The 24,181-nt window shown below is 39.1% G+C and overlaps 3 protein-coding genes across 6 annotated transcripts in view; 1 reads left to right on the top strand and 2 right to left on the bottom strand.

The window, feature by feature from the left end:
• Nucleotides 1-5,677, bottom strand: part of CLK1 (CDC like kinase 1) — a 280,468-nt gene extending 274,791 nt beyond the window's left edge. For both annotated transcript variants that reach the window (XR_010068900.1, XM_063318014.1), the window contains exons 1-7: nucleotides 5,542-5,677; nucleotides 3,304-3,449; nucleotides 2,808-3,033; nucleotides 1,638-1,728; nucleotides 1,240-1,306; nucleotides 544-660; nucleotides 176-342 (exon numbers count right to left, since the gene is read on the bottom strand). Coding sequence is in view for 1 of the 2 variants with exons in the window: in XM_063318014.1 (XP_063174084.1) it covers nucleotides 176-342; nucleotides 544-660; nucleotides 1,240-1,306; nucleotides 1,638-1,728; nucleotides 2,808-3,033; nucleotides 3,304-3,449 (814 nt within the window). In the remaining variant the exon portion in view is untranslated. The remainder of the gene's footprint in view (nucleotides 1-175; nucleotides 343-543; nucleotides 661-1,239; nucleotides 1,307-1,637; nucleotides 1,729-2,807; nucleotides 3,034-3,303; nucleotides 3,450-5,541) is intronic.
• A 2,945-nt stretch (nucleotides 5,678-8,622) lies between these two features.
• On the bottom strand, nucleotides 8,623-16,199 carry PPIL3 (peptidylprolyl isomerase like 3). Its single transcript, XM_063318019.1, has 6 exons — nucleotides 16,015-16,199; nucleotides 12,007-12,081; nucleotides 11,214-11,307; nucleotides 10,589-10,656; nucleotides 9,818-9,936; nucleotides 8,623-9,141 (listed from the first exon to the last, which is right to left on the bottom strand). The coding sequence occupies exons 1-6, from the start codon at nucleotides 16,015-16,017 to the stop codon at nucleotides 9,015-9,017; spliced, it is 486 nt and encodes a 161-aa protein (XP_063174089.1). The 5' UTR covers nucleotides 16,018-16,199; the 3' UTR covers nucleotides 8,623-9,014.
• A 246-nt stretch (nucleotides 16,200-16,445) lies between these two features.
• Nucleotides 16,446-24,181, top strand: part of NIF3L1 (NGG1 interacting factor 3 like 1) — a 14,719-nt gene continuing 6,983 nt past the window's right edge. Inside the window, exons 1-6 of one of the 3 annotated variants that reach the window (XM_063318018.1) lie at nucleotides 16,446-16,536; nucleotides 16,884-17,034; nucleotides 19,391-19,831; nucleotides 21,138-21,303; nucleotides 22,563-22,689; nucleotides 23,683-23,821. In XM_063318018.1, the coding sequence (XP_063174088.1) occupies nucleotides 19,399-19,831; nucleotides 21,138-21,303; nucleotides 22,563-22,689; nucleotides 23,683-23,821 (865 nt within the window). In that variant the 5' untranslated portion in view covers nucleotides 16,446-16,536; nucleotides 16,884-17,034; nucleotides 19,391-19,398. The remainder of the gene's footprint in view (nucleotides 16,537-16,883; nucleotides 17,035-19,390; nucleotides 19,832-21,137; nucleotides 21,304-22,562; nucleotides 22,690-23,682; nucleotides 23,822-24,181) is intronic. The other 2 variants (XM_063318016.1, XM_063318017.1) reach the window with 2 other exon arrangements.

Raw genomic sequence — 24,181 nt, 5'->3', positions numbered from 1 at the left:
TTTCTTCCTTCACCAGGGATCCAAATTTGAAAGCAGTAACGTACTAGCTTAAGACATCTTAAATACCAATGTTTATAAACCCTTTCTGCTCAAAAATATTTTTCAATTAAACAAGTAAATATATTGTGTTTATTGGCCTTGAGATTGCTAGAAAGATAGCTTAATACATACTTACAATTTACAGATTTGCAAATCTGATAAGCTATTTTTCTGATATGGTCCAGACGGAAAGGCAGAAAACGGTTTTCTTTAAGGAAGTCATAGGTACTGAGTCCTAGCAGTTCAAACACAATGCAAATGTGGCCATGATGGTCAAACCACTCCAACATCTGGACACAGTGACTGTAAAAACAGTAAGATTACTCAGAAGGCATCACTAAATTAGAGCATAAAAACAACTGAGCAATTTATAATTCAAAGTAAAATGTCAAGGATGAGAGGGGAACTAGTATACAAGAGAATATAACCACTTTCATTGTAAAGGATTTACCAAGGAAGGAGTAAACATGTACACAGTCTACTTTGACTGTATCATATACTTACAACATGCTATTAGGATCTGACAAATTCAAGTGCTTCAACACTCGTATTTCTGAGCGAGCTGCTTCTGAGTATCTGTCAACATTTTTTACTATTTTCACTGCTACATGTTTACCTCCCCTAAAAGACAAAGTTTTGAAGTGTCACTAATATATTCTCTGGAATAATGTGGTCTATTCACCATGAATGAAAAACACCTGTTTTAAAATTCAGTATTCCACAGATAATTACATTTTAAAAATATCTCCAGATAGTCATCTTAATTTTATTTTTAGCGTATTATATTGAAAGAAATATATGCATTATTTCCTGAGTGTCAATGAGATTCTTAAAACAAAGTGACTAATTGTACATTTCAGGGAGAGCTGTTGAAACAGACTGACTTTTTAAAATCTATCACTGGAAAACCAATGATTGCAGATATGCTAAGAATCTTCATGGAAGAACCCCGCCCCAACCCTGTATCAGGAAAACAGGTCTCTGACAATGGGGGCATCTTCAAAAGGGTGCTTCCTGTCAACAGAAAAGACAGTCCCTCAGACGTTTAGGCCCTAAAGTATTCAAGGCTTTAAAAATCAATACCAATTTTTTCAGCAGACACATGAGGGACTTCTAGTCACAAGGAAACAGCAGAAATATGATATTATGTATAATCTGAGATTTAGAAAATACTGAGCGGCATCATAAAAAATAACTTACGTTTTGTGGTCAATGCACTCTACTACTTTTCCAAAAGCACCTTCACCCAGAGTAGTGATAATTTCATCTAAAATAGATGGGAAGCAGTCAATTATATAAGCAATGACATATTTTCATTATTCAACACACCATGCTATGCCATGTAAAAAGTATAACTAGACAACTTTAAATATTTAATTGGACAAGTCTCCAAGACAGTTATGTCTATCTTGTTATCAACTGTGTTTATTATATAGGAAGTTCCAATTAAGTTTAACTCTAGAGAAAAAAGAACCCCCCCAAAGAAAAAATAAAACACGTAACAAAAGAAATGCAAAGTAAAGGACTTCCAAAAATTCCTGACTTATCTAAAAGAAATTATTCTATCTTGAAAGTAAGTTGTGAAAAATATTCTATACATCTTGCATTTAGTACGTCTCCACTCTGACAGATCAGGTGACCCTCCTCATCATCCTCTACACTCCTGGATCTTTTCCTTCGGTGACTCCTCTGGTAACGGCAAGTGTGCGGCACCAACATCATCCAGCCAATCAATATACCCGAGTGAATTCAGGGCAGAATACGAAATTCATTCAGCAGGGAGATATTCAGGCATTCAGATACGCGCCAGGCCACAAACGGTTGGCAGGAACAATTTCAAATTCCCCAGAATTTCACAGGGCACATAGTTTAGGTTACAGGAAAAAAACATGGCAAGGAACAGATTTTCAGATAAGGTACTTCAAGTGGCAAGGCAACAACACATAATATATATGCTTTTAAAATATGGTTCACTAGAAAAATTAAGTATTTTAAAATTGCAAATAAACATTATTGAGTTTAATGCTGTCATACACCAAGTGTTGGCATGTACTGACCTATAAAGCAACCTTTTTGGTAAATAATCTCAACAAAAATTAAAGAGTGTAAAATACATCCTGCATATTACACCTAATTAGGGAAATCAAAATTCATAAAAAAAATCCCTCTAGTGTTTCTAATTAAAGAGCTCTAAGCAGCCCTAACTGCTATAGATAACTTCTCATTCAACAGAGGATCTACTATGATAGTAGCGACTGCACATCACATGATAAACACTGGGGAAAGACTATGTGGACCAAATCTATCAACCATTCCATTAATAAAGAGGCAAATCCTATCCTCAGATAGCAATTTGCCTGGTGGGGCAGATCTGCAGAAAAGCTAGGTCTGCATGATTATCCTTGCTGATTTGGATTGACTGTCTTGACTCTTTGATAGAGATTCTCAAAGGTTATATCCATTTAATAAGCAGTGACTATCCGACTAAATCATGCATTTACATTTGTTTAAAAGGTACTTATTCCATTTCAATGTTACCACTAAAACCTAAGAAGTCTTAGAAAAGCATTTAAAATGTGTTTTCTCTTCAACAATTATCCTTACAGGAAAACACAACGTAACTCCATTTCAGTAAATAATTTAATCAGATATTTTCCCATTTTTGGAACACATGATCTAGGAGAAAAAAAATTTTTTTGCTATATGTATCCTCCTTCATTTGTGATTATTCAAAGGGATATGTTCAAGGTGTTTTAACTTATACATACCGTGTGTGCATGATATGATTTATTATGATGAGCCTTGCATTTTCTTTTGTAACTGCTTCTACCACTCTGACCAGATGACTTGCTGCTATGGTTGTGATAATCATTCTCATGGACCCTACAATGGTGCCTGATTTCAGACAACTGACTATCGTTGCTTCTGTATTCTTCAACGTAGCACCGTTCATGATCACCTCTTTCATGGAAGGAGCTGGTATCTTTATAAAAGCTATGGGGGGAAAAAGATCCATAAAACTCCTTGTAATGCAAAACTCCACAGTGCAGATGTCTGATTTTAAGAGCACAAAAAGACTGATTAAGCATTATCATTTTTAATAATACTGAAAATCAGCATTTCAGATAGGTATAGGAAATCAAGAGTTGTCCTTATATTTAGGATTACACCTCCTATAAACTGTTGCCACAAAATTTAGAACATTTGGCAGATATCACATTACCTACATTTTAGCTGAATTAACTGAGCAAGAAAGTAACTTACCTATCATACATTTGAGTGTGATTATATTTGCACCGTTTGCCTTCATATGTGCTGTGTGATTGTCTTTTTCTCTTATGCTGATTTTGGGGATCCCAACATTGTTTTTCATCCCAGTCAGCATATTGACTTTGTCTGGAATACCTCATCTGAAATAGATTACCAACATATAACACATATTATCACATATATCAATATCCTCTATAACTACAAGTCCAATAAACCCATCCCCATTTTTCTTAGAAATTAAAAAAGCTCATACGATCTTCCTTTTCAAGGTTGAACAAATACTGAACTCAGCAAAATACACAATGAGAAAAACCTTTACTTCCACAACAGTCTGATTCTTAGCACATTCTTAAACCAGAACGTGTAAAGAACTACAGATAAAGAAAAGCTATGGCAAAAGGTCCAAATAGTAAATGAAATATAGCATGCAAGGTTTTGAGAAAAATGAAATCCTTCTCAAAAATGTATATACTTTTGAACATTGTATGGTCTACTAATTAATTAATACCTGTTCCAATTAATATTGCCCACATTTTATCTGCTTTTGATCAAACAACATACTGCATTAAGATCTTTCTAATTCGGCATTACATAATACTTCAAAGTTATATCAGTGTCAACACTGTTACCAAATTCAGACTTTAAAAAATTTGGTAGGTTCTAAATACAGTGGACTACAATTATCACAATCACAGATGTAACAATGGGACTTCTAATCTAATAGTTCAAAGAAATCTGGCTGGAGAAGGCAGGCCTACAGTGTAATCAACAGTACGAAAGAAATTAAATATGTACCAAACTTGAAAAAAGCAATTTTACAGTGGATTCTAAAATACTTAACACAGGGCTTCAAATGGCATTCCCCATATATAACTCCCTTTCTGTCAGTGCACTACCAAGCCCAACGTGAAAAACAAAAGCTGTGAATACTGCCTGTCAAAAGTATCTCTTAATATCTTATTCTATACAAGAAATAACAATATAAATGTAAAAGCTCTACACTACATCTATAATCTGGGCAGTAATAAAATATACCCACCATGCTAAGCTAGATTAGTGTGAACCTTGGTTAGTTTTTTGATGGACTGGCATGTGAACCCAGCCTATTAGGTTCATTTATGATTTAAAACACAAAAAATGAACTGAATTAACTATGTCAAACATCTCATGGGAACACAGTCTCTATTTTTTTAAATCACTGTGGATTCTGACTAATTCCATGGAGATGTTTCATCAATATCAACAAAAAGAATATTGGTAGTAAATTTAAAGATAGGACTTGTTTGGCCCTGGCAGTAAAAGCTCTGCATTACTCTCCTTGGAAAGATCTAGCAGGCTCCTTTTCTTCCTCCTTCAGACTGAAAATCTTTTACTGACAGCCATTCTTTTCTACAGTTTCAACTGCACTTTATTTATTTTGCTATTCTGAGTGCTTGTGCCTTGGTAACAATTTCAGTGTTTATTTCCATATGATCTTTTATTACCCTGTATATAAACATTGAAAATAAAAAAACCTGAACACAAAGCTTTCTTCTTCCATATTTATTTCTTTAACTGTTTCTTCTCCATTCATAACTATCTACCACTGACTCAAGGATGACAGTATCACTGAGTTATTTTCGTGATTACTCTTAAATCATTTTAATTATATTTATTTCCTACTAGTCCATTATCTCATACTCAATATCGCTTACAATGTATTAAAATATCACACATCACACGCACAAAATATCGTTACACTGTATTTTTCCCCGTAGCTTCAGATGAGAAAACCTTTTAAAAGCTATGCAGCTTTGTGGGCGCAGCCAGCACAAAAAAAAAGGCAAATCCATTTTACAGTGACAGCACTTTCTCTCTCTCTCGACATTATATATATAAAAAATAAAAAATTCTACCTCTTCGCTAAGGCGAAGCAAAGGTCAAACATACACACGTTCAGCGGGGGCCATTTTTCTACCAGGCCCTCAAGGCCACAGCCGGACCGCGACGGCTCGGACCCTTTTGGTCCGCCTTAACGAACAGGCAGAAACTACCAACAGACTGAATCGGCTCGGCTTGCATACAAAGGAGACTAACGAGGTCTCCATAAAGAAAAAACAGGCAAGGTCCCCGCGTCTCCTGCCCATTCAACAAACGATCCCACACTCCCCATATAAGAGAACAAATTATCTCGTGCCGAAGACTCCTAACTTTGGTATTTCAGGCTTAGACTATAACCCTACCCAAACGCACCTTTCCTTTCGGAACCAGTCCCCGTTCACAGGCGTCTATAAACACGCTCGCAGCTCTTCACTGCCTATCCGCCATTACAAAGTCCTCGGCGAGACAAAATGGCGACGGGCAGGAATCTTCTGGAAAAAACGGATTATAAGGGATGCGCACGCGCAGACATAACCCCGCCCTTCTGCGTCACAAGCTAACAAAGAGGTTAAAAAAAATACCGCGTGCGCAAATCAATGCTGCGTGAGCATTTCTGCGCACGGCGTCTGGAGTTGGGGAAGCTGCGGATGAGATGTCGAGCTGTCAAGAGTGTGATTTATGAAGACCCGGCCTGAACACCAGCCGCAGTTTTCTTTTTTCAGTCATCTTGCTCGATGAAATGATCCTTAAAACCATCCTCCTAGCATATTATTTTATAAACCGCCTACAGAAAACATTGAGCCCGAATGGATCCTAGATATTCTGATCTCATGGTTCTGTGGCTCCTCCTATGTGGCTTGCATTATCCAATTCCTCTTAGAGTTCATCCGAGGGCTTTTCTAAGAATCACGGGTAGAACCTTCATAGTGTGGCGGTTTCTGTGCTAAAGAGCTTTGTCATGAAGAAACGGTCAAGTGCAAGACTTCCTTGATCCTAAGTCTCCACTCTCAAGAACATACGCGGTGAAATGCATTGCCACGCCAACTGTCACCACTGTCAAAGCAACCTCTTGAACAACAGATAACCGGAATTCTATCAGGTGAGGATTAAGGTGCTGGGAGAAGGTACTCTGGCACTGGTCTAGCATCCCCCTGCCCTTCACATTTTGGTGGAGGTAACCACTGAGCTTATGGCACTTATCCGTAAGAGCAGCAGTGCGAATCTCAGTGCCACCTGAGAGAATCCTAGTGGTGACCCCCTCCAGGCCATGATCATGAAGATATGGTTGAGGTTCAAGCTCATGCTGCCCTTTGTGGCCATGGTCCTCTCATCTGCAGTATGTACCACTTCCAGCACATAAGCATGAAGCAGCACCCATTTGTACCTCTGTCCTACTTCATGAGAAGTGCTGAGACTATAGCAAAGGACCACATTCTCACCCCAACCCATCAGAGAAAGGAGAGAAGAAAGAAGCATGCACTCTACATCAGTTGGACCAAATATCTGAGGAGGATGTAAGCTAGTAGCAGTTCCAACACTTCCTCTCTGCATCAGTGATAGAGTCAAGGCATCACCTACCTTTCAACAGTAATGCATTAAAGGATCTTTCAGAGGCCACCAGGTGGAGGAAGTGCGGGAATTGGACATCATCCATCACGCTGAACAGTGAATATCCAAAGCCATAATCTGTGTGACAGCGTGTATCCTATCTGATGCCTTTGAGCTACCTGCCCCTTGCTGCCTCACAGCTGCTGTATCCTCTGTACAAGCATCTTGCTCAGCTTGAGAAGAGAATGCCTCTAGACCTGGGGAGGATATCTGGATGATGCCTAAATAGATGCATAGCATATCCAAGATGATAGATGAGGTGAGGCCAGCTGGCTTGGCCTTTCTGCCTGCTAACTCACCAGATATGGGAGGGGTCAGTTGGGAGCATTACCATCTCTCGCATCTGATCTGGCTGATCTTAAAACGTTAAACACCTAATTAGTGCTTGGTTGAGACACCCCCAGCAATCCCACAATTGTGTCTTAAAGTGGAAAACATCCCTTTCTGCAGCTGATCTGGGCCTTGCAGTAGTTGCAGTGTGTATTATAGATCTTCAAGCAGAAGCTGTTCTCCTGCCTACAGCCCACCTGCTTTAGTAGTAGTGAAGGTCATATAGTAAATCACCTCTGGAATGAGGTTCCACCTGAAATCCAGATGTCCCCCACCATACTGGTGTTTCAAAGGGGCTTGAAGACCTGGTTCTTCTCCCAGGCCTTAGGGTGAAGGAAGCCCCCTTGGATTGTGTGGGTTTCTTTTTTCATTCCGGTTTTTGTCATTTTTGCCATCTTTTATTCTCCATTTTTGTTTCTTGTATTTTTTAAAAATACTAGCCTATTTAAGCAAAAAAAGCAGCTTTGTAATGTGTGTTCACATGTATTTAGCAAGCAGCAGTGCTATCAGTACAATGCACAAACACACAATTGGAATAATTCATTCCCCCCACCCCAAAGCAAGCAAGTCCCATTTGGCAGGAAGTTTTCTTTGGAGGGAAGAAATGTTATTTTAAACTCAAAAGGAGCTGATTTGAAAAGCAAGGAAATAGCATTGGGTGGGGAAATCTGTTTCTCTACTGTAACCACCATCACCTACTCATAACAAGAAATCAAAACCCAAAAGTTAGAACTGGTTTGTTTCAGAGGTAGGCAGACAACCAAATACTTACCAGTCACCACTGCTCCAGGAAAAGCATTGGTTCTATACTAAGTCCAATGGCCCCTCGCCACAATTTCCTTTTTTATAACTCATGCTCCAATCAGTATTTCTCCAACGGAAGTTACATCCAGAACAGCTTTCTGTGTTACATGCTCTTTAAATGCCTACTGCTTCATTCCACAACTCCACCCAAATCACATACACACCCCAAACTAAACTAATAGTAGTGGGACATAACCAGTCCTTCATAGTGTACTGGCACAGAGATTTTAAAAAATAACAAAAAAACAGTGGCAAGGGACAACTCCCAGTTATAACTAAAAGTGAACACTCTACATACTGACCCAGAAGCATTAGAAACCAAAACAAGTTTTGATGTACACATAAACCACCAGAAACTAGCTGGTCTGTGCATAGAACAGCTTGTACAGAAATGGTTTGGTGCATGCCTAGAGTCCTGATTAAAACCATGAAATTCATCAAATTACCTTCAGTAACACATTCTCCTTGCCTGATTTACTGTATAGGATAGTTGCAAAAATAAAGGGAGACCCTGAGCACTTCAGGAAGGGTGGGATTAAAATGCAGCATTATATGCATGCATGTTGCTATAGAGACTGCCTAAAATTGTTGTAATTTTGGAATTTGCTGTATGCCACTATTAATGATTCAGCAGCATATAAATTCAATAAAAAATAAATAAAAATTGCATTTTTAGGAATACCCACATTAAAACACAGAATTTATATAAATATTCATACATCTTTATTTTGGTCATCCAACTGGCAATGCCTTTTCCTTGAATGAACCTTTGTTAACACAGATTTATCCACTAGCATTGTTTATTGATCAGCTCTCCAGTTGGTTGACATTGGAGATTCCTGATAGATTTTAAAAAAATATTATGATGCCAGGTACCCAAGCTAGCCTTCTGTACTGCTTTTTCCAAAAGAGATCTTCAGCCGTCTGTGGTATTCTTGATGATGTTGAATTTTAAAAAAGGGAGATGGCAATCAATCCAGCTACACTGTCTGGATTACAGGACAAACATTAAAAATATAGTTTGATTTTAAACATTTTGAACATCAACATTTGAAATTTCTCTCCTGTGAAATGTTCAAATTAAAAAAGTTGGTCCATTGGAGCTATTGAGCAAAAGGGTTAGCATGAATTGTCACATCTTTAATATGGATGTCATTCAAGGGGCGGAATGTCTTTTCGTTTACAGGCAGCTTCTCCAACTCATCCAGTGTATCCAAGCCATCAATTACTCTACAGAGAGAAATAAACAAAAATAGTAACGAGAATCTCCTTGCACAGAAAAGCACATGCCTTCTCTCATTTTTTGTTGTGGGGATACATGCCCATTCACAAATAGGCTGCTGTGGTGCTTGTGGCCAATGACAAAATCCCATTGAAGGGAAGGTAGAATGGTGAGATGGCTTCCCATCATGCTTTCCTGCCCTGTAGGATACTCTCTACCAAGTCAGCTTACTGTTACCTTTTTTATTAGACAGACTTCCAAGGAAAACACTGCAATGTAGTCACCCATGATTTTAGTTTTTCAAGGAAGTCTATGTGACACAGAGAAATAGCTGTAAATAATTACAATATTACGTAGCAGACCTCAGTCCCTAGAATTCTCCAGTGAACATGCCCATTGCTGTGATTTCTGGGAGTTGCCCATGTATCTGGAGAGCACCCTAGTTGGAGAAAGTTGTGCTTTGGTTTGGCATTTGCAGCATGCCAGCTTTCTATTTTTAAAAATAAATAAAAAGGTTTTTTTAAAAACTAAAGTCAGGTGGAACAGGTTGCTTAACAAGTGCCAGAGGAGTATCCGGATAAATATAGTTTTTTTCCTAAACCACAGTCTCTAGACCCTACTAGACTCTTTTTAATTCTATGGTATACAGTGTTCTATTTTATTCAGTAACATTGGATTACTTACTTCCCAAAGACAGTATATTTCATGTCAAGATGTGGCTGTTTGCCATAGGTGATAAAGAACTGAGATCCATTTGTATTCGGACCATTGTTTGCCATGGAAACAACTCCACGGACACTGTGCTAAAAGTGAACCAGGAAATTACAATAAGTGTACCTTGGTAAGTATTTTTTATTTAGTTCTAACATTTCTGTTCTACCTTAAGGCAGCTTACAGTATAAAACCCTAAACAAGCAAAGGCTTGGTCTATCTGGGCTGATTTGCTTCATTCAGCCTTTTCCAAACTTGGGACTGTAAGGCTCTTTACTGTTTTCTGCTACAACATACTCTTTGGTAACTTGTCAGTGCAAGTGTTCCAAAAAGGAAACCGAGACTAAAAATCATGGATCTAAAAAGAACATCCTCAGTCTCTGCAGTAACTTTGACAATGTTTCCTTTGGGTCTGGCCATCCCAGGTAAGTAGAAGGTATGGGTCCTGTTGATGGATGGAAACCCTGAAACAAACTATGATTAGATAAAAGAAACCTAGGTTTTGCATTATGACTCAACTAGGGCAAAGATTCTGTTGGGTCTACTCAAGACACTACCAGTCCTACCTACTTGCAGTACTCCATGCCCCAAAGCTATCCCATCCCCAAATACCCTCCTTGAGCAATGTGATCTTCCATAGTTAGGTTCATAGCTACCTTATGCTCAGATAATTAGGAACAGAAAATAAAAAAGAAAATGTGCAACTTGAACAAGGTATTGCAATGGCAAGAAAAAAAAAATCACCTTTAAGTATTCACTGTATTCGTCTTCAAACTTCCTGCCCCAAATACTGTTTCCTCCTTTCCCAGAACCTGAAGTAATCAGGAAGAAGGATGGGATCGGGGAAGGAGAGAGAGACAAACAGAAAGATCAAGGGACAAAGTCAACAGCACAAAAATCTTATCTCCATAAATCCAGGTACCCTCCTGTCTAGCACAAAATTTTCTCCCCCAGTTCCTCAAAAAAATAGTAAATAAGTAAGATAGAGAAGTTTTCTCGCATTTGGGCTGGAGTGTCTGAAAAACACAATAAACAATACATAAACTCTTCTGTAGCTGCTCAAACCTCAAACAAGCTTTAAAAGACCTTTCCCTTATGTCCCAGAAGATGCTGTCCTCAAGATGTGGGTTTTGTTTTGGATCTGTTAAATATACTGATCTATACAATAGATGGCTTTTATTTGCCTTACTTTTTAAAATTCAAATTTAAAAAACTACCGTTCAGCAAATTACTTTGCAAATTTACATAGCAAATTCATAAAATTACAATCGTTGTCCTCATCTTTGCAGTAAAATGCTTTTCTTAGTAGTACAGAAGTATTGCTTCAGGAGAATGGTGTAATATATCTAACTTTAATAAAAGGAATTACCAGTTGGGTCTCCTGTCTGAACCATAAAGCCTTTGATATTCCGGTGAAAAGTACAGCCATTGTAGTAGCTACTCGCACAGAGAGCCAGAAAATTCTAAGGAAAGAACCAGAATGCCAGTTAAGAAACAAACCGTGATACAAAACATGTTATACTCGTTCCAAGGACTTGCTTAGACATAACAGCCATGTCCAAATGCCATGCTAAAATAGGGCTGAATGAGCCTTCGAAGCTTCCTTCTCTCTCCTGCTAAACCACCGCTGATTGTGTGAGTGGGAAGCCCAAGGATCAAACAATTCAGTTCTAAACTATGCATTTTGAAAACTATGCCATTTAAACAAATCATACTTAACAATGCAAGTGAAAAATGTGCACTAAAATGGATGGAAACTAATATTCAATGCAGAAACATGAGAAGTCAGAAATAGTAAGTTTATCTGGTGTTGCTATTCTGTCAAAGCTGAATGCGTAGATGTAAAAGGATTTGGCCCTTAACTTTGTAAATTACAGCAGAATGCCTTAAGGCATGAAAATGGTGAATGAAAAACAGTCAACAGTGATAACCTTCTAAATGTAATTATAGTTCCTAAAATTCCAAGCAACACAGCCAATAAATTGTGTCTAGGAATTCTAATCCCAACAACAGAATAAAGAAATATAATGGGATGGGTTTAAGGGAGATAAACAAAGCATATCTACCATATTTTGTTGTCTTACAAATTCTCTTACACTGAAAATTTTTAGAAAATCTGAATTGCTCCCCCATTGAGTGGTATCTCTTATTTCATGACTTACTTCACAAGCTTTGGGTGTTCGTTCACAGAATAACTCTATTTTAATATCCCCAACATCAGTGTGCAGTGTGACAGCCTGGAGGAAGAATTGGACTATATTATTTGCAGCAGTTAAAAAACAAAAAAATCAAATATACTACAGCAATCCAATTAAAATAACTGGCTTGTAAAAGGAAATACAGTGCATATATGCTTCTGTACTGGATAACAGAGTTGCAGTCCAACAAATTCTTAAGAGTACCTTATTTATTGACTTACTGACTTCTTACTGACTTACCGAGTTACCAATTTACTGACTGACTGACTTTCTTACTGACGGACTGACTGACTTACCAAATAACTACCGAGAGTCCCCTTTTTGGGAGAGACAGGCGGTGATAGAAATTTGAAGAATGAATTAATGAATGAATTAAAAAAAACTGACTTTTTTACTAACTTACTAATTTACTTTCTTATTGACTTACTTACTGACCTAACCTACTTACTGACCTACTAACTTACTGACTGACTTTCTTACTGATTTACTGAGTTACTGACACTGACTGACCTTACTTTCTTACTGACAGATTTACCGACTGGCTTTCTTACTGACTGACTGACTGACTTACTGATTGACATACTGACTTTCTTACTCACCGATTGACCTACTTACTGTCTGACAGATATACTTTCTTATGACTTACTGATTTACTTTCTTGCTGACTTTCTTGCTGACCTACTGACTGACTGACTCTCTTACTGACTGGCAGGCTTGATTTCTTACTGACTGACTGACAGACAGACTTACCGACTGATTGATTCACTTACCAAGTTACTTTCTTACTGCCTGACTTACTGCCTGACTTTCTTACTGGCTTACTTACTGACCTACTGATCTTACCTACTTACTGACCGTACTTACTTACTGATTGACTTGACTTACTTAGTTTCTTACTGACTTACTGATTGACATACTGACTTACTCTCACTCACTGTCTTACTGATTTTCTTATGACTTACTGATTTACTTTCTTGCTTTCTTACTTACTGACACTGACTGACTGAATTTCTTACTGACTTACTGACCTTGCTTACTTACTGACCTACTGACTGACTGACACTGTTTCTTACTGACTTACTAACTGTGCTTACTCACTGACCTTACTTACTTACTGACCAACTGACTGACAATGACTAACAGACTGACTTCTTACTGACTTACTGACCTACTGACCCTGCTTACTTGCTGACCAACTGACTTAATGATTTACTGACACTAACTTTTTTACCTTCTTGCTGACTTACCGATTGACATACTGACTTACTTTCTTGCTCACTTACTGACTTACTCACTGGCCCACTTACTGTCTTACTGATTTACTGACATACTGAGTTAGACTTACTTTGTTACTGACACTGACTGGCCTTACTCTCACTGACTGAGACTTACCGACTGACTTTTACTGACTGACATACTCACTTTCTTACTCACTGACTGACCTACCTACTGTCTGACTGATATACTGACTTTCTTATGACTTACTGATTTACTTTCTTGCTTTCTTACTGACTTACTGACCTGTTCTGACTGACTGACTTTCTTACTCACTGACTGAATGACTGACGTTCTTACTGGCTTTACTTACTTTCTTACTGACTTTACTTACTGACTGAATTTACTGACTGACTTACTGACAGACTTACCAACTGACTTTCTTGCTGACTTACGTACTGACCTGACTTTCTTACTGACTGACCTACTGTCTTACTGACATCCTGAGTTAGACTTACTTTCTTACTGACACTGACTGACCTTACTTTCTTACTTACAGACTTACCGACTTTCTTACGGACTCTTACTTTCTTACTGAGTTAGACTTACTGACTGACTGACTGACTGACATACTGACTTTCTTACTCACTGACTGACCTACTTACTGTCTGACCGATATACTGACTTTATGAGTTACTGACTTACTTTCTTGCTGACTTACTTTCTGACTTACTTTCTTGCTGACTGACAGACTTACCGACTGATTGACTTACCGACTTTCTGACGGTCTTACTGACTGACCTACTTACTGTCTTTCTTATGACTTATTGATTTACTTTCTTGCTGACTTTCTTACTGACTTATTTACTTACTTTCTTACTGACTGACTTACTGACCTACTGATCTTACTTACTGATTTACTTTTTTACTGACTTACTTTCCTACTTACTCACTTACTGTCTTACTGACTGACCCACTGTCTTACTTGCTGACTTTCTTACTGACCTACTGACTGACTTACTTTCTTACATACTGACACTGACTTTCTTACTGACTGACCTTACTGTCTTACTGACGGACTGACATACTGACTGAGTTACAGACTTACTTTCTTACTGACTGATTGACTGACCTTACCTTCTTACTGGCTGACAGACTTACCAACTGACTCTCTTACTGACTTCGTTACTGACTGACTTTCTTACTGACACTGACTGACCTTACTTTCTGACACTAACTTTCTTACTGACTTAATGATTAACATACTGACTTTCTTACTCAGTGACTGACCTACTTACTGTCTGACTACCTGACTTTCTTACTGACTGATTTACTGACCTACTGACCATGCTTACTTACTGATTGACTTACTGGCTGACTTTACTTACTGACTTACTTTCTTTCTGATTTTACTTTCTTACTGACAGACTTACTGGACTGACTGACTTACCAACTTACTTACTTACTGACCTGCTGACCTTACCTACTTACTGACCTATTGACTGACTTCCTGACACTGAGTTTCTTACTGACCGTGCTTACTTACTGACCGTGCTTACTTTACTGACCGACTTACTGACCAGCTGACTTTCTTACTGACACTAACTTTCTTACCTTCTTACTGGCTGACTTACTAATTGACTTACTGACTGTCTTACTGATTAACCTACTTACTGTCTTACTTTCTTATGACTTACTGATTTACTTTCTTGCTGATTCTCTTACTGACTTACTGGCCTACTGATTGATTGACCTCCTTATTCACTTACGGTCTGACTGACTTTACTTTCTTTTGACTTATTTTTTTGCTTTCTTACTGACTTACTGATTGACAGACTTACTTATATACTGACAATGACTGACTTTCTTACTGATACTTTCTTACTTACTGACAGACTTAGCGACTGACTTACTGACATACTGAGTTACAGACTTACTTACTTACTGACACTGACTGACCTTACTTACTTTCTTACTGACACTGACCTTAGTTACTTTTTTACTGACTGACTGATTTACTGGCTTTCTTACTCACTGACTTACTCTCTTACTGACCTTACTGACTTACTTTAATGACTTACCAACACTGACTGACCTACTGTACTTTCTTACTGACTTGCTTTTTTACTGACCTTGGTTACTGACCTTACTTACTGACACTGATTTCCTTACTGACTGACCTACTGACCATGCTTACTTACTGACCTACTGACTTTCTTACTGACACTAACTTTCTTACTGACCGTGCTTACTGACTTAATGACTGATTGACTTACTTTCTTACTGACTCTGATTTACATACTGACTGACTTTCTTACTCACTGACTGACGTTACTGACTTTCTTACTTTCTTTTGACTTACTGATTTACTTTCTTGCTAACTTTCTTACTGACCTACTGACTTTCTTACTGTCTTACTGACTTAACTTACTTTCTGACTTAACTTACTTTCTTACTGACTGACTGATATATTGACTGACTTTTTGACTTACTTTCTGACTGGCTGACTATCCTTTTTTTTGTAAATAACTGATTGCTGATGAGGTCTATTCAACACCACCTCTGGAAAACGTTTCACCAAGGATCTGGTCAAGCGACCAGTCTTTCAACAATTCCCTATTCCCAGTGTTCAGGAATGCCAAGTCGACTCTGCAGCGAAACGTATATGGAGGCGAAGCAACGGCATTGCTAAATGGAAAGCTATTCCGCGAGAGCTAGAGGGCGGGATAGGGAAGATCTTGAAGACGCAAGCCTCACCATCTTTGCCGGTTAGCGGGTGGAAGAAAACCGGCAAGGCCTCCCGAAAAGCAGCACTGTCGAAACCAGCGGAAACGCAGCACATGATAAACCTAGGTATAGCGGAGCAGTTTCTCAGGCTAAACGCTTTGGGAGTTTCCTTACTGCTCCAGTAAGAAGGCCGCAAAAGAAGGGCGAGCTTTGCACGGGGCAAAAGCATCGAGGCCCTGGGCCGTCTCTTACCTCTGCATCCGAGGTGCCGCACTTCCTCTCCGCGAGGAAAAGAGCAGCGGAGAAGCGCAAATGCGCACGCGCTCCGCCTTCCAATGGTGTCTTCTCAGCCAGGCCCCGCCTACGGATCTGCCGCGCTCAGCCTTTCTGCCTCTGGGCGGCAGAGCGGGAGGGAGGCACTTCGGTGCCTGCAAAGCGGGGATTGAAGGTGTTGTTTGCACGTGGTGGTGCTTTTCCAGGAGGGGGGGGTTTCCAGGAGGTGGCGAATGAAGCGATTTATTTCAAGAATCTGAGGAGAGTTTGGCTGTTTAGGTAAGGAGGTAGCCGCAAGGGGGTGGGGCGGGGACGATTAGAAGTGTATTTTTCCTTACTTGGGAAAAAAAATCCTCTTAAAACCAGGGAGGAAATGCGCGCTGGATGAAGTCGTGCAAAGCACTCCGGGAACTGTAACATACGGAGGGTTTAATAGGGAGTTAAGAAGGTTTTCTCTCCCCCTTCCTCCGGGTGGTTGTGCGGGCAAGAGGACTGTTACTTTGTATTTTATGGCGTTTCTCTTATTTATGTCAGGAATTCATTCAAACAAGCCAATGTAGATTGGTAATAATACATGAGGGCAGCAGGGCAGAAGGAATAACGTTTATCACATTTATTTTGCCAAGGTTTGCATTTAAATTGATTCTCCCTTGGGCAAGACATCAATCTTGAAAGCAGATCTCCTTGTATACAGTAACTGCTTGTTCCGCTCTTCTTCCTTTCTCTTGGGTTTGAATGCAGCTTCCCTGATCTGTGATTTACAGATTTACATCCTAGGTGAGCAGTATTTGCTGTTTTGAAGATCTGAATAATGCTGAAGAGATGTGACCCACCTGACTCTTCCTTTCAAAGTCCTTTTTATTAGTCGTCTCATTTCTTAAAAAGCTTGCTCTTTGGAAATCAAACTTTACTGCTCAATTGGAGTGTGTTGAATTTTCTTCCCTGGAAGTATGATGATGATGTTGCAGTAATTTGATTGACAGCCCTGTTTCTATCTTGGATAAGGCTCTGGTTGGCTTCTTTGGTTTGTCGGGTTCACTTTGGTTTGTTGTAGATGACACAGTTAGCTGGATTCATTCATAACTCTTAAGCTATTAGTTAGGATCTGCAAACCCCAGTGGCAAGGTTTACATGATGAGTTAAATCAAACCTGAACAAATTATGCATTATCCAGGGGTCCTCCAGACTTTGCATAGACAAAAGTTCAGAGTTGTCAAAACTCACTCCAGGAGTTGGTCCCTGATTTGACTGTACAAGCCCATCAGATTTTAGAACCCTGGTGATATGTATATGAACATTTAATTATCAAAAGTAGGAAAATAAGAGGTAGGAGCATTGCATACTGTATGTCATCTTGATTTGTACAAAATAAAGGTGGAATATAAATCCAATACCAGTATACTAATAATAAATTTCTTGCCCAACCTGTGAAAATCATGAATTGTGAGAGAGTTATGCAAGTTCGTGTATCATTTTAGGAGTTTGCATACACTTGTTTAGGATGATGTGTGAACCCAGTTACATGGAACTACTACTGGTTCCTTGTTCTTCCCCCATTTTAACCATTTTAAGGAAAACTAATTAACTGGGAAACCAAGCATCTTGAAAAAGCAAATTCTCCAGCATCTCTATTCACTAATCTCTCTAGGCCAGGGTTTCTCAACCACCATTCTGTGAGAGGTCAATAGGGGTTCCCTGGGAGATCACGATTTATTAAAAAAATTATTTCAAATTCGGGGAACTTTACATTGAAGAGGTAAGTTTCATTCTTTATTTTTAGTTTAGGAACACTGTACATGCATATATGCAGGCCTACACGTGAAACGATCATAATGATTTTGTAACTTCTGGCCTATATTTGAGCCTGAATGTGCAGGGGTTCCCCAAGGCCTGAAAGATATTTCAGGGGTTCCTCCAGGGTCAGAAAGTTGAGAAAAGCTGCTCTAGGCCTTGTAGTAATTAAGTAAGTAAGTAAGTGGTTGCCTCCTGGTACTTTTTTGGGAGAGATGCTCATCTGCCCAGAAAAAGAAAGGGAAAGGTTGGATGGGAATGATAGGGAACATCCTGAGATTCAAGAGAGGAACAACCTCTTTAGTTTGCCTATTTGTAAATAGGTGTCACTGGCTATTTCATCCATGGCAGCTACTTTTGGCTCACCTTCCTATGGAGTCCCTGTCTCTGAAATGAATTTTGTAAACTGGACCATCTCAACCTGCTGTGTGATAGGGATGACTTAGGTTAAAGCACCATTAAAGGCAGAAGGAGTCAATGCACAAGACTGAGCCATGCTTAGAAATGTGAGGAAAGTAGAAAATTGGGTGGGATTTCTTTCTTTTTTTTAAGACTAGAAATCAAAGACATGGTCCCACATTATCCATTCTACCATGCTGTAGAAGTAAGATTGTCCAAGAATATACTGTGCTTGAAAATTGCCTGGGACTTAGCATTAACATTACTATTCAGATCTGCTTTGTACTGGGCTCACTTTAAGTTTTTCAGATGGGTATTCCCATGGAACAATGATAATGTTTTTACACTGGGTTTTCTGTGGAGTTCTTGGTGTTCTCTGAGCTTGATTGTTTGCTTGGAGACTTTTCATTACAGTACCCAACTAGGTAACATTATCAGTGCGAGTGAGTGTGGAGTTTGCTGCCTGTTTATATGCAGTAGCTTGCCCTGCCAGTGTTGGTGGAGGCATAGTTATTTCCTTGGTAGTTCCTTGATTAGAGTATTGTTTTCTGCCTGATTGTCTGGTGTTGATCCCTGCTTCTCTGTATGGGCTGCTGGAGGGGATGTGTTCTACTCTTCTTTTTCTAGGTTTTTTATTGTCTCTTTTGAATGCTGTACAAATATGGTTCATCTCTATGTGTCTATTGATACTCTAATCAAGGAACCACCATGGAGGAAACTAAACCCCCACCACACTGGCAGGGCAAGCTACTGCATATAAACACTTACTTGCACTGATTATGTTACCAAGTCAGGTAATGAAATGTCTGCAAGCAAACAACCAAGCTCAGAGAGCACCAAGGACTCCACAGTTCAGCCCTGAGCCAGATATTCTTTTCTATTAGACTGCACTTTCTGTTCCTTTTGGTATTCCTAATGGTGTTTTTGCTTTTGGGTTTTCTAGAAATCTGTATGCCTCTGTCCTGTTTGAAGGTGGCTACAAAACCGTTTTTGCAAGCACCATCCTTGATAGTTCAGTCTTTGCGCTTCATGGATCTGAAAGTCCTCGTTTCTTCCTTAAATGATTTTGCTTCGCTTTCCCTGGCTGAAAGTTGGGACAATGTGGGGCTGTTGGTTGAGCCAAGTCCTCCTCATATTGTCAGTACTCTCTTTCTCACCAACGATTTGACCGAGGATGTGATGCAGGAAGCCCTGGAGAAGAAAGCAAACCTCATTCTTTCTTACCACCCACCCATTTTCCACCCACTGAAACGTATAACATGGAAAACATGGAAAGAGCGTCTGGTAATCCGAGCCTTGGAAAACAGAGTTGGCATTTATTCTCCTCATACAGCATATGATGCTATACCTCACGGAGTCAATAGCTGGCTTGCTGCAGGACTGGGTGAGGCACTGTTGTTAGTAATTATACTATATATAAAATAAGAATCTATGTATGAGTGCAAACCAAACACGAAGTAAATAATAACTTCTTCGAGTTTTTAAATGTTATGTTCGTGCTATTGCTAACATTTGATATTACTAATTTTTGTTGAAATGTCTCAGCAGAGGGACTGTTAGATAAGTAAAATCTTTGTTACTGTTTAGGGAAAAAAGGCAACCAAAAACATGGAATGGATAAGATTATTTCGAACAATGAGAAAATACTACACTGAAATATAAGTTCACATCCAACCATTATCTGTGGGGAGCTTCTCTCTCCCCATCTTAAGGTACCACACTGTCAGCCCCACTAGGTAGACCAGGCCATAAAATCAACTCCACAGGAAGGCTAAAAATACTTTTATTGATTTGGCTATAACAACAGAATTGTGCTGTACTGCCTCCTCCTCCTTGTCCTCCAGTGAATTAGGGAGTGTCTGTCGCAGCTGCTTCCAAATGTTATCTGTACGTTTTGGGCCCTTTTGCCTAGGCAACAGCTCCTGCATCTTTCTGCCTAGGCCATCTTCCTTACTCTGTACACATAGTTATCAGGACATTGAATCGCCTTACATTTCTCTTCCTTAAAAAACAATGAGCTTGATTGTGGCTTTAAAGAATTCCTTAAAAATTATGATCTTGCCCTAAGAAAGCATATTCTGTAAAGGGCTGGTGCTTAAGAATGGGAAATATAAGATAACCATCTAATTGACACCTTTTCAGAAGACTGATGTGATAACTGCTCTTTTCATTCTACTACTTCAGATTATCAGGTAGCACAATCCAAAGAGGGTAGGTTTGTCTCAATACTCTGGGCACAAATAGTATTGCACATATAAACGGCCAAGATACAGAACCTACTATGCGAGTCGGTGTGAATCATAAACATGGGTGATCAGGAATTCTAAGCAAATGTAGCAGGCTGCTGCAGGAATGAAAGATCTCTGTCCCTTCTCTGCCATCTCCTTGCAAGTCTGATTTTTAAAAAAATGTTGTGGTCTAGTAATTTTTCAGCTATACAGTAGTTACAGGGCTGTAACTAATTGCCGTGTTTAAAGTGTAATATTTCAGCAGTCCATTATTATTTTATGAAGCATTAAAATATTCAAATATTATGATAACATTGGTACATTGCAGTGAAACTCAGCTTTCAGTAAGTTAATATACTGGCAAAAATGTTATGGAAGGCATGTGATTTGGCAGTTGGCAAGGCAGAACGTGGTCAAGAGCATTGTGAGAATCATTTAATCTGCCGCTCTGCTTTTTCTCAGGCACTTGCACTTCTGTTCCCTTGAAACCGGCTACAGCTTCCACTTACCCTGTAGGTGGGCCTTTCCGGGTTGAATTCAGTGCTTCCTCTGCTGAAAGCCTAGAAACAGTTTTATCCAAAGTCCGTGCAATGCCAGAGGTGTCACTCATCACAACTCAACCTGCCAGGTATTGTAGGAGACCATCCTTGGTTATTTTCTTTGACCAGTTTCATTGTGCTAAAAAACCAGATTCTTTATCTGTGACCAGACAGCATTTTTGAGAATGTGTAAAAAAAGGAAGTACATATTATTTTACTGTGCTAAAAGGCATTCTTCTTTGAAACCTCCCATTTCAAGTTATACAGATAATCTGTCATAATGGTTTAAACAGCTTGCAGAAATACTCTAACTTAATCCGGTAGCTGCAGTCTGTTTCAGAGATATCATCAAACTGTATTAAACTTTGGATTTTCATGTAATAACAAATTTTTACTTTAAAACCATACCCCAAGAAATCAGTGTTTTTTCCTAGCATTGGATATACATCTGATGAAGCATGTTACATTTCAGGCCAAATAAATTCTTGGAGAGCTAGAATCTCCCAGCATTTTTTAGACTAGTATGACTAGTCTTATGGCACCTACTAAATTAGGAGCATGAGTTCATCCTTCCATGTCATAAAACAGAGGAAGCAGCTTGTCCCCAGGCCGGACTGTTTATTTCTCTAGCCAAATATTGTCTAATCTGACAGGCAGTGGCTCTCTAAGATTAGCCAGCACTTTTTGACCTTTGACAATTTTTTAACTAGAAATGCCAGGGATTAAATCTGCAACCTCAACTATGAAAAGCACATGATATTCTTTGGTCCTACACTTTTTGGGTGAGGGTCACATCTCTCACTGATAAAATGTCCAGTTCCCTGTCTGTGATCCAGGTGCTGAAGTGGAACAAGGTAGATAGATGGCAAAAAGCTACATACACCAAACACCTAGAACCAAGGAAGCAGCTCCATCATCTCTAATGGTCATGCTTGTGAACCAGGATCTCTTCCATCCCCACCACACATTTGTAGATCCCCAAGAACTTGGCCTTTCTCCCCACAGAAGTGACCCACTCTTCCCCCTCCACGCGAGTCAGCTGAAGCCACAAATAAAGAGATGGAAGTGAAAGCAGTCAAGCTCAGCATTATCTGCCTTAGGTAGTGTTGTATCCTTGTCCATATCTATGAATGGCTTCAGCCAACATTTTCATATGGCTGCCAAATGACATGACAGGTGACATGAGTCCTAATCTGCCAAGGGCTGGGGGGGAGTGGGGAGAGCAGCACTATATTTTGTATCTGCTCATGTGAGAGACCCAGAGCTAACTTTTAAATATTATAAACTGGAAACCTAAGAGGCATATTGTAAGGTTTTCTTACTAACATTTCTGTTCTAATTTTACAAGCGTTGAAGGTGAAGAACAGACACGTGTCAGCTTGAACTGTTCTCAGCTAGCTTTGTTGCAAGTGGTGGCCTTGCTTTCTCAGAATAGCCTTCTATATCGAAAGACTGAAATCGTATCACTACAGAAGGTAAACCACATACAAACAGATCAAAGTATACTTTCACACACAGTTTGCTTAAGAAAGAAGAGTGCCCAAAAGCTGCAAAAGAATAACCCAAGATGCAGCAGTGTGATGGAGGAAGGCTGGTTGCAGCTCTTTTTAGCAAGGAAGCCAAAGAAATGACTTAGCAAAGAGATGTTCTGTTTCCAGCAGAAATAAAAAGGATCCTTTGCAGATAGAGCTGCAGCTTCCTAGCATATCTTTTGTAAGTTTGAAGAAAGTGCCAGTAAGAGAAAAGACTGCTGAGAATCTGTGGCTGTATCAACTGAATCATGTATTTTCAAAAATGGGTATCGGCTGCTGCTTGTTTCTCCATCCCAGCAATTCCTGAGAGAATTGAAGGTACAACTTCAAATGACTGCAACATCTAACAGAGCCTAACTTGAATATCTGCATTCATTCCCCTCTTTTCTTTAAGCCTATAACTAAATTCAGGCTCCATGGCTCAAAAATAAAGTATTCCCATTCTCCACACCTTATTTTACCATTTGTTTGAAGCACCATTCTGGAGAACTGAAACACTTGTCCACTGTTTTCTGAGACTTCGTGCATTAAAGTATGTCATATCTGAAAGCTGGAAATCAGACAAGCATAACTATTGAGTAATTTGTGATACATATGGGATAGCTGTGAAGCATACGCTGACGTTAACATTCTCAAATTTAATACCATTTACATGTTACAATCCATCCTGTGCATGTTTAGTGTTGTTCAAAAGGGGCTTGATTGCAACTAAATTTGCAAAGGATTGACAGCTATATCCAATGAGTACAACTGATAGGTGCATGTTAAAGACCACTTGGAAATAAGTCATTGGTCCTTTAGTATATCTTTTATTGTATATTTTTTGAAATATTCTTGTATTTATGAAAACAGACTCATTTGAATCTGTCTTCCTTATTAAAGTAAAAAATAACTGTCAGCAGCTTCATAACCGTTTTATCCTTGGCTTCTTTTCAGCCTCTGCTTGCCGATACTGGGATGGGACGCTTATGCACGTTGCATGAACCAGCCTCAGTGTCTCTGTTGATTGAACGATTGAAAAGTCACTTAAAATTGTCTCATGTTCGTCTAGCTCTTGGAGCAGGGAAATCACTGGGTATGTATTTACTTTCTCATAATTTATGTTGGCCACAGACTTGTGGTACTTGCTACTTAAACCGTTCATTGTTCTATATTTTGTGAGAAGACGCTTGATAGGGAAAGAACAAGATGCTTCTATTTCTAAGTGATTTATTTTACTGATACACCCAGAGGAGCCACTTATACAAACATTGAACAGTATTTTCCACTGAGTGTTTCAAGATGAAATATTGCTTTGCTCTGGAATTAAATAAAATTAGTCTGGTTCAGCTGGACCAGTCATTTAAATAACTGGTTTGGGGGAGGGGGAAGATATTTAAAAGTTCAGCACATCTAAAATGTCTGGAAAGGGCATCTTTATTTAGACTAAAAAAAT

This window comes from Candoia aspera, chromosome 1 (assembly GCF_035149785.1).
Source record: "Candoia aspera isolate rCanAsp1 chromosome 1, rCanAsp1.hap2, whole genome shotgun sequence".
In the NCBI taxonomy this organism is placed as follows: domain Eukaryota; kingdom Metazoa; phylum Chordata; class Lepidosauria; order Squamata; family Boidae; genus Candoia; species Candoia aspera.
Note: the sequence above shows the minus strand (reverse complement) of the source record. Positions and strands in the feature narration are given on the sequence as shown.